The sequence below is a fragment of the Epinephelus fuscoguttatus genome, linkage group LG1 (assembly GCF_011397635.1).
Source record: "Epinephelus fuscoguttatus linkage group LG1, E.fuscoguttatus.final_Chr_v1".
Classification (NCBI taxonomy): domain Eukaryota; kingdom Metazoa; phylum Chordata; class Actinopteri; order Perciformes; family Serranidae; genus Epinephelus; species Epinephelus fuscoguttatus.
Genome location: NC_064752.1, coordinates 24,743,247 through 24,758,993, shown reverse-complemented (window position 1 = coordinate 24,758,993; position 15,747 = coordinate 24,743,247). Strand labels below are relative to the sequence as shown.

At 39.6% G+C, this 15,747-nt stretch overlaps 1 protein-coding gene across 1 annotated transcript; it reads right to left on the bottom strand.

The window, feature by feature from the left end:
• Positions 1-6,178: 6,178 nt before the first annotated feature.
• On the bottom strand, positions 6,179-14,917 carry LOC125896653 (synaptoporin-like). The gene is made up of 5 exons (XM_049589404.1): positions 14,839-14,917; positions 14,202-14,326; positions 8,914-9,112; positions 8,578-8,769; positions 6,179-8,491 (listed from the first exon to the last, which is right to left on the bottom strand). The coding sequence occupies exons 1-5, from the start codon at positions 14,860-14,862 to the stop codon at positions 8,141-8,143; spliced, it is 891 nt and encodes a 296-aa protein (XP_049445361.1). The 5' UTR covers positions 14,863-14,917; the 3' UTR covers positions 6,179-8,140.
• Between the last annotated feature and the right edge of the window lie 830 nt (positions 14,918-15,747).

The following is a 15,747-nucleotide window of genomic DNA, read 5'->3' as shown; positions in this document are numbered from 1 at the left end:
GTTTCAAGTGACAGAACATGCTCTCTGTCCTCTGTGACATCCGACTGAAGCTTTTGAATTTGAAATTAAAGACTGACAAATTTGGCCTCTAGGTTTTTGTCTAAGTTTGTGAAAGCAAGAAGCAGGTCTGATGGCGAGGGTTCCTTTGATGTCACTTTTGAGCTAGCCTCCACTGTTGCAGGACTTTCAGTAAGAAATAAGTTGATCACTACTGTTTTTTATTTTTATGCCTTCGAGATAGCTTCAGCTATGGCTGGAAGCATTAAGTTTCTGGGTTGTCCGGCCATCCATCCACCCTGTTCTCGTGAAAGTGATATATCAAGAACGCCTTGAGGATATTTCTTCAGATTTGGCACAAATGTCCATTGGACTTAAGCATGAACTGATTAGATTTTGGTGGTCAAAGGTCAAAGTCAATGCAACTTTGCATCCATCCCATTCTTGGGAACATTACATCTCGCAAGTGCCTTGAGGGAGTTTCTCCAAATTTAGCACAAACATTCACTTGGACTCGAAGATGAACTGATGATTTTGGTGGTCAAAGGTCACTATGACCTCAAAAAATACATTTTTGGTCATATATCAAGAATGAATGTGCTTATTATGGCAAAACTTCACAAAATGTCAAAGGTCAATTTCACTGTAACCTCCTAATTTTCTGAAAAAGCACTTTTCAGGCCATTATTTAACAACATAACTCAGGAACAGAAGGGGAGACATTTGTTCAGATACCAAATTGGTATCCATCTTACATCATCACTGTGGTGATCCATCCATCATACCCATGATCTGTAGTTTCTTTGCAGCAACATCCATGTTTTAGGCATTGTCAGGAGTCATGGCGACATATGGGTCTGGACAGACATGGATGCAAACTGCACCTTGACTTGTTGTCAGAGGCATACAACCACAAGCTAAGTCGAGTCTGGGCAAAAGATAAGAGTAATACTGACAAAAAAAATTTATTGATGTGGTTTTCCCTGAAGGTCAAGTCAAGTTGGTTTAATGCCGAAGACTAAAATCTAGAAAGTTTGCCTCAAAAGGCTTTAAAATCTCTACAAAATGTGACATAAACTATCCTTGAATTGAAAAAGAAAAACTTTAGACCCTTTGATAGAAAATAACAGAAGTCATATTGCGCTGTGGATTAGGTCAAGAAACATAAAATAACGCACATTCTGTGTCACATCTGTGTCACATCCTCATCCTTCGTCATTTTACGCTCAAGCAGCAGAGAAAGGTCTGAAGTGTAAGTACTCAACAAGCGTCAGGCTACAGACATGGATACTAGTATGTCATCCTACTTAAATCCTTTATTGTAATCTCTGGCGAATCCTCTTGCAGCCATAAGACCGGAGAGCATTCCAGGAACTGCGGCTCAACTAATTAGTCGTGTTAGATTAACAGTAATTGTTTTAGGGCAACAGGAACGGCAGTTGAACTCCTGAGAGAATTCCTGAGATATGATAACGAGCGAGACAGATGGCAGATGTATTCACTATGTTAGCAGATACAACCTCACGTGTTGCAAACTCTAGTGCACTGGAAACACAAATAAAAAAGTTATGCATTTCTTACATCTGAAGTGGCTAAAGAAATTAATCTCACTGCAGTTTAGACACAATTAGTGTTAATTAAATAAATCTCTTACTTAGGGAGTATACTGACAGCTCTACAGGTGGAATCAGTATGTTTCACCAACATTTTTTCCAAAGCTGTGTTAGCACACCCCTGAAAACATGACACAGAACTTCACAGATATTCTGTTGCCTGGATGATTAGGCATTGTGACATACAGTGTTGCTTTAGATCATAGCCTAGCTCATTTCACTAGGAGTTTAGTCATGACATGAGCAAGGCTCTGAAGGAGTAAGAACATTCCTTCATGTCTGCACACAGCTTGTGAACTACAGGGGAGCCAGATGGAGCTTGGCTCTTTTACAACAGTAAGACATGAGCTCCCATGATTTGTTATTTATTTATTTATTCATCTTAAATATTGACAGTATGCTATCTTTATCATACATATTACATATTATTGATGTACGTTTCATGTCATCAGCTCACTTTCACGCAGATACTAGCGTGCATGCTATTTTTGCCGTCAACCAGCACATGCAGCAGCAAGCTTTGCAAATAAACAACTTAGCTAGCAAACAATTTTGATAAACAGCAACCCGTATGTGAAAATTTCATCTTCTTCGTTTGCTTTTTTTTTGTACTGTACCCACTTTTGCATTTTCATTTTCTCTTACTCTAATGCCCTGCACATGCACTCCACTCCATCTCACCCATTAGTGCTCTAGTAGGTTTGACTGTGATGGTCACTTACTGATGAACACATTAAGGTGAACTGAATTGCCAGGACTAGAGGTGATACTCCCACTGCAGACTGACTGTTAACAATATGTTATGTTATTGTTTTTTTTTGAAAATGTCAAAATAAAATAAAATTAAATTAACTTAAATTAAATTAAATTAAATTAAAAAATAAAATAAAATAGTCTCCCCTCATTTAAACTTAGATATCAGAAAAAAGAAAACTTTCTTAGTGCCATTCAGTCTGCACGTCAAAGCGCTATTATCATTTTCTCAATTTTTTGTTTAACACTTATATATTTGTGTGTTCATAGGCTGTTCTGCTATATCTGTGTCTTAATTGTACTCTGCAGAGGATATTGTACCCCACTTTAGCTGGTCATTTTGTATTACACTGTGATGTTTGGCTTTGATACCTGTGTGGAGGTTTGATGCGCTTTACGATTAACTGATTATATCAGATGTGATGGCATAAAACAAGTAGGCCTGCATGCTTGCAGCTATAAATGTTTCTTTGTGTCAGTAGTCACAGTCAGTCTTCTCTTTGTGTCTCTGCCTGCAAATGCAAAACAGCATTTCTTTTTTTAATTCACAAAAGCCTGAATGTTACACTGACATCATCTGAAGTTGTAACTAATTGTCAAAATAACTGTAATTGTAATACTAAACACCCCTCTGCAGCACACATATCCTTGAGAATTGAGTGTAATATTAAACTGTTAAATAAATACTCCCACATGCAGCTGAGATTCTAGTTTAAAATGTTTTTAAAATGCATGTTCTTCCTCATCTCACAGCCGAAGAGTGCAAGTGCAAGCTGGGAAACCTCCTGAGTTATCCCACTGTAGACCACAAACACACTCACGTGTGCGATGCTGTACCGCCCCCTTGAGGCCAACATCACTACACTAGCTTTAACATCATATCTGCAGTGTGTGGTTTCATGAATCAAACAAGCATACATCTTTTAAAGTGGGAAGTTACGCATAATTCTGCTCTAGTGGAACAAACTATGACAAATATATCAAATAAAGAGAGCAAAAGCTTATTGTATTGTTTCAAACAAGCTGGATGAGCTCTCAGGTGATAAAACAGGCAGAGGACGCCCCCTGCGGGTGTCTACAAAGAAGTGAAACATGTCTTTGCACCATCACAGTGGACAGTGTGCTCCACATTGTGCTCCTTCTCTAAATAAAAGCCTTGGCTGCTTCATGCTCTGCTGGTGGGCAACACAGACATAACCAAGGACACATGTTACACACAGCAGTGTATAACATGTTGCAGCTTACAGGGGATTAATTACATATAAATGCACCCTTCTCCCATACCCGATAGGCCATCTATCACATGATGTAGCCCTTTATTTCCTGCTGATAACCTGACCCTAATTGTCATGCTGTGGGTGCATACACTGTAATTTTCTTCAAAGAGCGTGCTGTGGACACCTGCATGTGCTTAGTGTCTCTGTCAGGGGGCTGGCTGAGACTCGGGTCGGCTCTTTTTGTTCTAATTGCTCGGATCAGAAAAGAGGAGCTGCACACAGAGGTCTTAATAACAAACTTGGGGATGCACCAGATAATTTTCCAGGCTAATGTTCACTGTGAAGGGACCTGCAGGAGCGACACGAGCTCTGCTGGGTGAGGCAAGCAACGGATATCTTCCATAATAAGCTTTATTGATTAGATAATGTATGAGCATCATGATATTGTCATATTATTATTGTTAGTATTTTAGGTTTGGTTGCTGGAGACACAGTGACTACAATGATGTAATAAAGGAGGTCAAAATATGGGTTTTGGGAAACTTGGAAACGTAAGTGCACCATAAAACATCAAGGACCAGGATGGAGTAAGTGCTGGTGCTGACATTTACATAGATGTGTGCGATTAGATGTGTCAGCAACACTATGGTTCCAGTTCCAGGCGTGAAATTTCAATCTCTTTTGAAAGGTGAAAGCAGAGAAGAAGAAAATCAGTCTGACTGGAGCTGTCTGATATCAGTTTGCTGCAGAAACCAGGTCAACCTGCTGAACAGCAACAGCAGGTGATGTTGAGACTAAAACAAATATGGCAGTGAATTTACTCTCACTTTTGAAGTCAGCTGAATTTTACTCACATTGCCCAAATTACAAGGGCTTTACAATCTATACATCTTCAGACTGTCGACAGGAAGAAATCTCATATAGGAGTATAAACCCTTTTGACATTACACGACTGTTCTCACGGGCTGTGCAGTATATGACGAGTAAACTGCCCATCATGTGTGAGAATGGAGGAATGCCCCTTTAAATCAGTGGTCATGAACACAGTTTTTATTCAATTAAAATACCTGCTTCACTTGTGTTAGTTGGAACCTGCTGATTTTTAAAAGAAAGAATTTCACCCTTAACGCCAGGCATTGTACATTTCTGCAAACCGCGGATATGTTACATTTGTACATGTCATATGTATGGCGTAGCAAAGATGACATGTAGTCTACAGAAGCAAAGTTTCTCATCAGTAGGATGAGGGGATGGTGGATGTTGTGACACTTGCAGCAGACCACTGATCCCAACCAACAAAAGTGGGTATTTTTTAAGGAGATGCCCAGACTTGTCCAGTTGGGTTTGTAGCCACACAAGCGTATATTTTTTAGCAACAGATCGGGACATTTCCAACCATGTTTGTAGCAACAAAAGCAGGTATTTTTTAATGTGAGGTTGGTACATTTCCAGCCATGTTTGTAGTGAACAAACTAGGTATTTTAAGCCAAACAAAATGTCTTTTATGAACCCTAACCAAGTTTTTTGGGGGCCTTAACCTAACCACACAATAACCCAAGCGTTGCACAACATAAAACTGTTAACTGAAAACTGAAACATAAAGAAAGGTAAGGTTCGACATACCTATGATTCGTACCAATGTAACATATCTGTGGTTTGGCGAAATGTACGATGCCAAATTATATTTTGCCATTTGGGTTGGGAATTTACCTAAAATAAAACAATGATTTTGTGAAAGTGGCTACCATTACTCATCCAAAATTTAAATCATCAACATATTTTTTTGCTTATGAGATAATTCATCCATGTAAGCAAACTCTGTCAACGACAGATATTGAACTCCACAGACTGTGCGGATTAGTCAGTATCATGTTAACTGTCTTAGAGAGGATGAAACAGACACCCTGAGGGATTATCCCTTCAGCCTTTGCAGTTGAGATAATCCTGATACACACAGCGTCAAACATACTTTAATGTCTACGCCGGTGTCTCCATAAAAGTCAGCACTCATTACCGATTCCCTGTATTGGTTTCCCACATTTCTTTCTCAGTATTTCCTCACTCCTCTGCTCTGTTCCCTTTTCCATGGAAATGAAGAGGCTGGTATAAGAGAAACCATGGCAACAACTGCTCCACAGTGGATACACTCACTTTGATATCAGTTACTGGAAACCAGAGCAACACTTCAGACACACTTGACGTTAAACAACAAACTAAATTTAATGTCTGACATGAACTTATAGACTTATTATATTCTGAAGCACAAAACACACACATCACAGTCACTGTACACAGTTTGAACTGTACGTTAAAGACATCATATTTCTTTGTGAAAGTGTAATTTGAGTGACAATTATAGTGCAGAGGACTGTGACTATAAAGGTATAAGAGCAATATGAGCACTTCAACATGTTTCACATTCAAATTATGTGTCGTAGTTACTTTAGTATGCAACATATTCTTTAAGAAGATAATTCTTTAGTTCAAATACACATAAAACGTGAATAAACATGTATTTACACGCAAATACACACAAATAATTAAAAAATAATTAAAGTAGCAAAGATCCACTGAAACAGTATTCATTACCATTTGAAATTCATTTTAAAAAGACAGGAAAAAAAACATTGGAGTGTCACATTGAAATCCACCAGTAATGACAAAGGGAATAAATGATACAATCAAACATTAAATATTTATAGAGAGAACTCACACTGGTTAGATACATTTCTGAGCTGACACTAGTACTGCATGTTTTTCATCAATCATAGTATAGGGCAAAATGTGGAGTACAATGTGTAACAAAAAAAACCCTTTTGACAAAAACAGCAAAAAAGGTGAAAATATAACATATGACTGATAAGTCAAGAGAAACATTTTATTTTATGGGTTTGTGGGGATGAAGAGTTAAAAAGAAAAAATATATTGTCAAAAACACTGAGAGCAATCCAGTAGTGGTCACGATAAATAAGACATTCAAACAGGGAAATATTTATGAGCACAAAATCTAAAATCATCACTATCTTCCATGTACCTAAAAGAACTAAGGCACATCACCACGGGTCAATTTACCTGCCTATACCTGCAGAACAGGTGCTACCACAAGCCTCTGAGTACTGTAAATCCTTTACTTAACATAGGAACATAAGATAATTATGAATGCTTTGTATTACACCACACTTACAGTAAATATAATCTCTATTATTCACCAATTCAGTGGTTGGAGAGTGGCTGAAAACACTCTTTGTCACTGAACTCAGCTGAAACACGTCCAGTCTCTGGGTCACCGTTTGGTGGTTTGTGGTCAACTGGCCAGAAGCACGAAAGGATCGACCCTGTGTTACTACATAAAATGTCCATGTTACAATTTAGCCTGCGTTATGTTGTGCCCCGTGCTCCCCTATGTTATAAGCTTTCTAAGACTAAAGTTGGCAGTTATGTTATAGGCTCTAGATGACCATATATATTACATCTTCTTCTTCGTCTTCTTCTTATTATTTATTAATATTATTATTATAATTATCATTATTATTAGTAGTAGTATTAAATTAAATGCCCAGTACCTTTCACTAGTCCGGTGTGGCTACACATTTTGACAAATAAAGGCCTGTCTCAATTAGAGGCCTGGTCTGGTTGCCTAGCACTTCATTTTTTTTTTTTTATAGAAGTTCTTCAGACATATAAAACCACGTTATTGGCTACCTCAAATTATGTGTCCATTCCTCGATTACCCTGCAAGTTATTCATATTCCTTGAGTGTCGTAACTCTCTGATGAGCTGTCTGTTGGAGCTAGATCAAATGAATGATTTGTAATTGATATATTATCTGGAGCCTAATTTTTACACAAGTAATATTCATACTGGTTTGAATGAAATGTCTTTGCTGAGCAACAGTTTTGTGTGAAAGGAATTAAAGGCCTGTCCCAAATATAGGCCTGTTGAGTTCAGTGATTTAAGGAAATAATAGCCCGGGCTATTAAATGAAGTTTTATGGTAAAAAAACAAACAAACAAACAAACAAACAAATAAACAAATGTCTAATGACTTCACATTTCATCATTTCATCATCATCATTTTCCACAACGTGTGTCACTGGGGAAATGCTCAACTCCAAGTACATCATTAAAAAATTATAATAAAAAAATCATATCACATTATGAACACCATACTTGACAAAAAGATATCATCAGTGTTTTCATTTTATCTTAAAGGAGCCTCAGGGTTGGAGCTGTGCTTCTGTGATAGCACCATCCCAAAATCAGCACTAGCCGCCATATATGGGCAAAGCAGAGCGGTGGCACTTAGCTAGGCAGCGGGGTGCACACACAGGACTCACATGCACTAACTGCACGCAAAGCTGGTCCAGCTACCACAACAAAGAACTGAGAAGCTCAGATTACAACACACACAGAGCGAATGTGACTTTTAGCATGTCATTGCTCCACTATATCAGTAAACAGTGGTTTGCTGTATAAATGCTCTGAGTATTGCTTACAGCTCCTTTAAGGTAATAATGATCACATCTCCTTCACGATGTACAGCATTACACCAACAGCAGCTTCACATCTCATTGACAAATATCATCGGCCCTTGAGAAACAACTTTATTCTCATAAATCACCGGCTTACCGAGATACGCGTGCGGTAAGCTCAAGCTTACTTGTGACTGGTTGATGCTGCTCTGTCTGCTGACCTGCTGATTGAAACTGTTTTGTCTGGAGGGCTGTGGACCAAAACTCTCCTCCGGCTGCTCGAAGCTGCTCTCGCTGTAGAGCCGCTGCCGCATTCCACTGGCACGTTTCCCAGAAGCACTCCTGGTTGGATATCTCTGACCTGTCTTATACCAGCCTGTCTCTTTAAAGACAAACCAAATATTCCCGACCCAGAGGATGACATTTACAAAACCAAAGACCTGAGGGAAGGACGGAGAGCAGGAGTGAAAGCCTAATTTTATCCGCTTTCATGTTTCAGTGTTTCATTTGTTGACTGAATACTTACTGCAGATGTATTAAGTCGTGACCACAGAGGCTCCTGGGTGGCTGCACATTTGTTCTCCTGAGCTCTGCAGGCTGAGATGAGCAGAAGCACATGTGTCGGGTTTGTGGCCGCCTTGATATCAGAGAGCGCTTTGGCCCAACAGCAACTGCTGACCAGCCACATGAAGGAGAAGATGACTGTGACAACAAAATCCTGCTCAGGACAAAGAGTAGAAAGGAAGCACGATAAATTTAATACGTTTGATGTCATACAAACACAAATATTATCACACTATTATTGTATCTAATTCAGGTGTGGACACAGAGGAGTGTTTATTGAAGGTATGAACTCACTGACCACAAGCGGGCCTCTGTTGTTCTTCAGGTACTTGTTCTGGTAGAAGACATAGACGATGGTGGCCAGCAGCGAGTACAGGAAAGCAAAAACACCCACAGTCAGGAAAAACTGAGCAGCTGAGGAAAAGTCACCATCCAGGAAAAGAATCTCCTCCCTCTTTGACTCACACACAGGAGCTTTGAAATGCACCTCCTGTAATCTACAAGACAGAAAGAGGAGGATTACAGCAAATGAAGAAATACAGGTTGTTATTAAAATCACCTTACTTTAAATACCCATTGTTCCCTGGCACTCTGAGAGCATTTCATTAAAAAACCTGTGGTTAAAAAGGGAGGTTTAAGCTCAAAAAACATCGACACAGCTAAGAAACCTTTATCTGGTGCTGCATACCAACCCAGCTGCTGGGATTAATGTTGCCATTGTACGTTTCTGCAAACCACATTTATGTTAAACTTCTCTGAATTGACCTTTCGCTAAGTCCCACCCCTGGACGCAGACTGGCCAATCATAACATAGCATCGGGCCGGCTCAGACCAGGGTCCTACAACAACACAGCCGTGCTCCATTGACTCTAATGCAATTGTTTCAGCTTTCCTTCATTTTCAGGCTGGTTTTGTGGATTTGGAGCTAAATGTTGTGCCTGGGGCACGTCGTGTATTAATGATACTCGTTACCTGGAGAGGTTGGAAAAAGATATACGTTTCTTCCCTGTTCCAAAACCAAATTCAAACCCTGAAAAGTGTAGGGTTAGCTAGCTAGCTACTGAAGATATAGCCTACAGAATGTATACACATGCTGCTTTTGCTTTTTAATGATTGTAACAGTGAAACAAAGACCGACCCTGCTGTACAGGAACCAGTGAAGGGAAGCAGGGAAACTTTGCTGATATTCAACCAGCTGTGTGTCATCACAGTGTGCGCAGATGAACGTTGTTTGACTTCCCCTGGAGATCCCTGCCCATCCAGAGGCAGAGGTCCAGGTGCTGGCAGCGACACGGGGGTGAAGCCAAACACCGCTCATCTGCACACACTGTGATGCCACACAGCTGGTTCAATATCAGTGAAGTTTCCCTTTATATTCATTGTCTTCTGTGTCGATCAGCAGTGATGTGGTGGTTCACTTTTACACTGTGATCTGTAGCCTATAGTTTGGCTTTAGCTTCTAACTATCTTTGTCTTTTTAACCTGTTGTTGCTGCTGAGTCAGTTTGACATCCTGGATATATCCTTCAAACACAGACTGTAGACCCCTCTGTCTGCTTCTCTCTGGAATCACTCTTTCATTTTTCCAAAAATATTTTAATATTTCTTCAGAGAGTGCAGTTAGTTACAGTGTGGGCTCCATGCTTACTCCAACATCTTGTCAGACCATCACAAAGGGGCGGAGCTTAGTGAAAGGTCAATTTTGTGAATGACAAGCTGTCTGCATTACAGTCTTATCCCAACTTGTCAAATGCAGTTTTTTAAATGCTTGTTATAACGGAACTATAACAAATTGAGCACAAAACCTAATGGTTTAGGGGCAGTTTGCCATTTGCATGCTTAGCAACTAATCAATCAAAGCACAGTTCAGTTAGGTATGAAACATGACTGGTTTTACAATAAATTGCAGTTAAGTTTCCAGAGGTTAGTATCGCCATTTCAAATTTTAATGATCATTAAAGCCGTGTTTCAAATTACTGCGCTGTGAAAAACTCACTGTCTAGAATCAACCAAAGTTAGCAACAGTCTCTCAGATGCAGGGGCAGCATGTTTTGTTAGTCCCTTGTTTACTGAGTGGGCGTGCAGCTGACAAACCAGGGGTGCCAAGTCAGTGTACATGAGGACAAACGTTTGATTTGTCCGCATGTGCACTGACAAAAGACACTCGAGCAAGCGTTTCAAGACCAGGCTACCTTTATTGTTACTGCACATTGGATATGGTTTTCATATGTTACATACACAAGGGGTTATTCTTTTAATGTTCATGCAAAGAGTTGCTCATTTTATTTGTGGTCGTTCATATAGCTGTGCAGTGGTTAGCATTGTCGCCTCACAGCAAGAGGGTTCCCCATTTAAACCCAGGGTGCAAACTCCATCCTTCTGTGTGGAGTTTGCATGCCTTCCCCATGTCAGCGTGGGTGATCTCTGGGTACTCCAGCTTCCTCCCACAGTCCAAAGACATGCAGGTTAATTGGTGACTCTAAATTGTCCGTGTGAATGTGAGCGTGAATGGTTGTCTGTCTCTATGTGTCAGCCCTGTGATAGTCTGGCAACCTGTCCAGGGTGTACCCCGCCTCTCACCCAGTGTCAGCTGGGATAGGCTCCAGCCCCCCCGCGATCCCTAACAGGATAAGAAAATGAATGAATGAATATAAAACTTGGTGAAATAATTTTAGTGTGTGTGTGTGTATCAGTGCTTGTCAGCACATTTTAACAATACTGTAATATTACTGATAACCATGATAATATTTATCACCGTGACATTTATGATCACTATAATCATGATACAAATTTTCATACAGTTTTATCACTAAGTGCTGCACAAAGTTAAAGACAGCCGCACTGACCCACTGATACTCAAAATGTAAAAAACAAGCATTCTTTTTCTGAAAGTTGACCCCCCCAACTGCTCGGGTCGCCTGACCAAGGCAGCCCCCTCACTCTGACATCTCTCCACTTTGTGCATGTATAGATCCTGCTTGTGCATGTGTGTGTATTCAGGACCTGTGAGTTAATGACAACAGAGTGAAAAAATTGAATTTCCCCTCAGGGGGATTAATAAAGTATATCAAATAAAAAAATTAAACTAATGGAGACAACAGTTTCTGAAACTGGTCAAGTATTGAGAGAGACTGCTACAGCCAGCAGCTGCATAATGCTTGCAATATAACCAAATGGGGCAATTGTGCATCGTCACTGTCCATTAAAAGTGGTTATTTTTACCACAGACAGATTCAGATCGTTATTATGTGTCTGAGGTGTCTCTTTACCTTTCACTTAATCCAGGCTGTTTGTTATTGTGTCTAACTCTCAGACAAAGAGTAGTCTCATTCTGAAATCTGCTGTGACATAGCAGAAAAAAGACATATACTCTGACTCAAATATGGGCAGACACAGAATTCAAAGGCCTCATCCACATTGTCAAAATCAGCTAAATAATTATCCATAACACTAAAAATCTTTTCAATAACACTAAACTACGTTTTCTGTACTCCAATAATACACACTACTCCCTCTGTCTCCAGTTTCCGGCGTTGTCTTCCTGCAACAAGTCCCATCTTGTGAGGTTTCAGAACAAGACCTAAACACAATAACAAACAGACTGGATAAAGCAAAAGGTAAAGAGACACTTCAGACACTTATGACATTCTGAGCCTGCTTGTGGCAGAAATAGCTACTTTCAATGGACATATAGTGACAGTGCACAATTGCCCCATCTGGTTACATTGCAGGCAACTCTCAATACTGGACTAATTTCTGTTAATTACTGTTATACATCAGTCACTCAGACACAAAAACCTGGGAAAACAGGGTCCAGGTTAAAAAAGCTGACATCACCCTTTCATGCAAAGGTTTGGCTGTGCTGCTTTAATCATTGTTATAAAATGAACGCTGCCAGACGCATTTGGAAATATTTCAGACATCAGTCATTGTTTCATTTTATCCATCAGACGCGCGCGCACACACACACACACACACACACACACACACACACACACACACACTCATTCTTGTACTTCTATTTTTGTAAGGACCCGCATTCATTGACATGAACGGTAAAACCAAGTTTAACCCTCAAACAAGCCTTTGAAAAAGAAAAGTCCAAACTACTTTGCAAAAATGTCCTCACTCTGTTGCTAAAATATGTTTTTTGGTCCTCACTGTGTAGTAGGCTATACACACACACACACACACACACACACACACACATACCTTTACCTAACCCTAAAATTTAACACTGTCCCAAAAATCAGCTTTCTCTCAAATTCAGGAAACGCCTTTTGTCCCCAGTTGGACAAGCTGTCCCCAGTTAGGCCAGTGTTGGCTTAAAGGTTTGTCAGTTGTGACCAGATGTTCAATACTCAGCAGGATAGATCCGGGTAAAGTGAAAAATGTTTAGTTTATTATGTTAGAAATAGCAAAACATTTCAAAAGAGCTGAAAAATAATAAAGGTCTGTCGGCAGCAATTTGGGTTACTGTGCTATTTATACATGAGAGTGGGCACCACTGAAGTAACACACAGACACTAGTGTCAAGTCAGCTGAGCTGTTAATTAGACACTTGGCCATCATGGCAGACATAGAGTTTGGGGGTGGTTGACCACACGGCTGCACCACCAGACCAGAGAGTACACATTCACAGACACACTATACCATTCATCATCCAGATTACATGAATGTTATCGGTGGTCTGTTGCTCTTTGAGGTATTCAGTTTAACAGTGTGTCTTTATATTTTACTGTTGTGTTGTATTCTGACTTTTTGAATGGAGTTAATGAGCAATATCCAACTGCAGTTTCATTGAATTAATGGGTGATTGAATTATATTTCTACTGGGCACACTGGAGCTGCTGACAGTCTGTTACAGCTGTTTATAAATGAGCACTTTCCTCACTGAGAATAGCAACAAGGCTAACAAACAGAGTCACTCTTCTCTCATCCTCCAAACATCTCTGTGGTGTTTTATCCAGCACAAGTCCCAGACGCCCAGAGAACACGCAGGTCTGCTGAAGTCAGAATGAAACAGGGTCAAAGAAAGACACCAGCTTCTGTTCTGCTCATCAGCTTGTCAATGATCACTCCACAGCTACACCAAGTTGCGATAAAGTGCTGTAAGATCACAAGAGCCCACCTGAGGTTAAGTCTCGACTGATAGGACTGCAGGTGCAGTTTTGCCGAATGATGCACTGGAACATTTTGGAGTTAAATTGGTCCGGTTTCCTGCTCAGCTGTCCAGCTTCCTGATTTTAAATTGGGTGAGCTTTAAGAGAGAGCAGCTCCTCTCTGCTGAGCCTGACAACATGATCAACTGTGCAGCTTTTAAAGCTTCTTTTTTTTGGTTTGGCAGATCAGTTTCCTAAAATGTGCAGAAATGATTGTCTGGTCACGTCTAGTTAGTCCAACGCATCTTTGTAAATTAGTCTGTTAATCCACGTTTTGAAATGATAAAAATCTAAATATGTAAAAAGAGGAATTGTCGAGGATTAAATTAAATGTCATAAAAGAAAAATTATGTGACAGTTGATATTGTTCTTTAGGTATTCACAAGTTGATTGCGTGCAAAGAAAAGCACAAACAATAACTTTACCTGAAAGGATAGCCAAAATCAATGTTGATGCTGAGGTTACTCTGCCTCCTGTCGGCACAGTCCACTTTAACCTGGAGATGACCATAGTATCCTCCACATGTTGCAAAAGCACAGATGGCAAAAATCTATGAAAACAAAACAAAACAAAAAAAAGTCATAAAAGGATCCCCATCTGTTGATAATTCATATCTTTGATTGATCCAGTATCATGTCTGTGAGTGCAGCTCACTGCATTATGTATACACATCAATAAATTACTGGACTGATTATTAAGATTTATAATTGGGTTGAAAACAAAACCTGAATAATTTAAAAGTCGGAAGACAACTGACGGAGCTGCTCACTGTGCGCTGGAGGGTGGCCACAGCAGTACAGTCACATTCAATTTGAAGTCTGAAGTCTCATTTTACCTTTATAGTTCTTACACAGAATATTCATGTAAAGAATACGAGATTTACTCTGTGGTAACTACTTTAAACTGATTTCACATCAACAAACTGCACTGATGTTTAACCTGAGAGACATTTCAACAATCAGTAAATCAAAAACATCACCATCACATTTGATATTTTCATTCATACAATGTAACTATGCTTTAAATAGAAGGAGAAATAAAGATTAGTGAAATGAAACTTACCGGAGCAAATATAACCATACACATTTAAAAACCACAGATCTCAAGTCCCACTCCACGCAGTGTCGGCAGCTTTTGTCATCAGGGTTGAAACACCACTGATGAAGACAGGAAAAAAGGAGAGTGGCTCTGCCAGTGGAGGGGAGGGCTGACAGGAGATATCCTCCCCAGGGAGGAGTCTGAGATTTTACTGTACCTCTATATTTGTTCATAAGCATGGCAATAAACTGTACTATGATTGAGAGAATGTGAGTGAATAGATGGTTTGTTGTTTACCTGTTACTGTGTGACCATAAAGACATTGCTTTGAAATTTTTTTTTCTAAATAAAGCCTCATCAGAAATATGTCAGAATCAGAATCCAGTTTATTGCCCTGTAGGTTTTCACAAGCAGTTTGCTTGCGTAACATAAACATAAAAATAGAAAATGATTCAACATAAAAGCAAGTATTGCAAAAAGCAAAATACCTGAAAACAGAATTAAAGAAAACTACAATAAAAACATGAGGAATGTGCAGTGATGTACACTACAAAGTCTAAAAAGAAAATAACAAGACGACTTGTGATGTAAATATCTGCTTCAGCATTTCATCGCCAAAGAGAAAACTGTCCATATTTTGTAGTTTTATTTTTTCTAATTAATCAAAGGATTGGGTGTTCCTTCCTTCCTCCTGTTGTTCAGTGGCGCCCCTTGTAATTTTTCATGGGAGTGGCCAGATCGGACCACTGAAAATCTTGGAGTGGCACACCAAAAATAAAAGCCAGAGCTATGTTTCAAGAATTCTGTTGTAGCTGATTGAAAACTATGTCAATATGCAACATTTCCTCATACAGTGGTTTGTATGATATCTTAAGGAACTGCACGTACAACGGTTTATATGATACCTATTGAATTAGAGTTGCAGAAATGGCA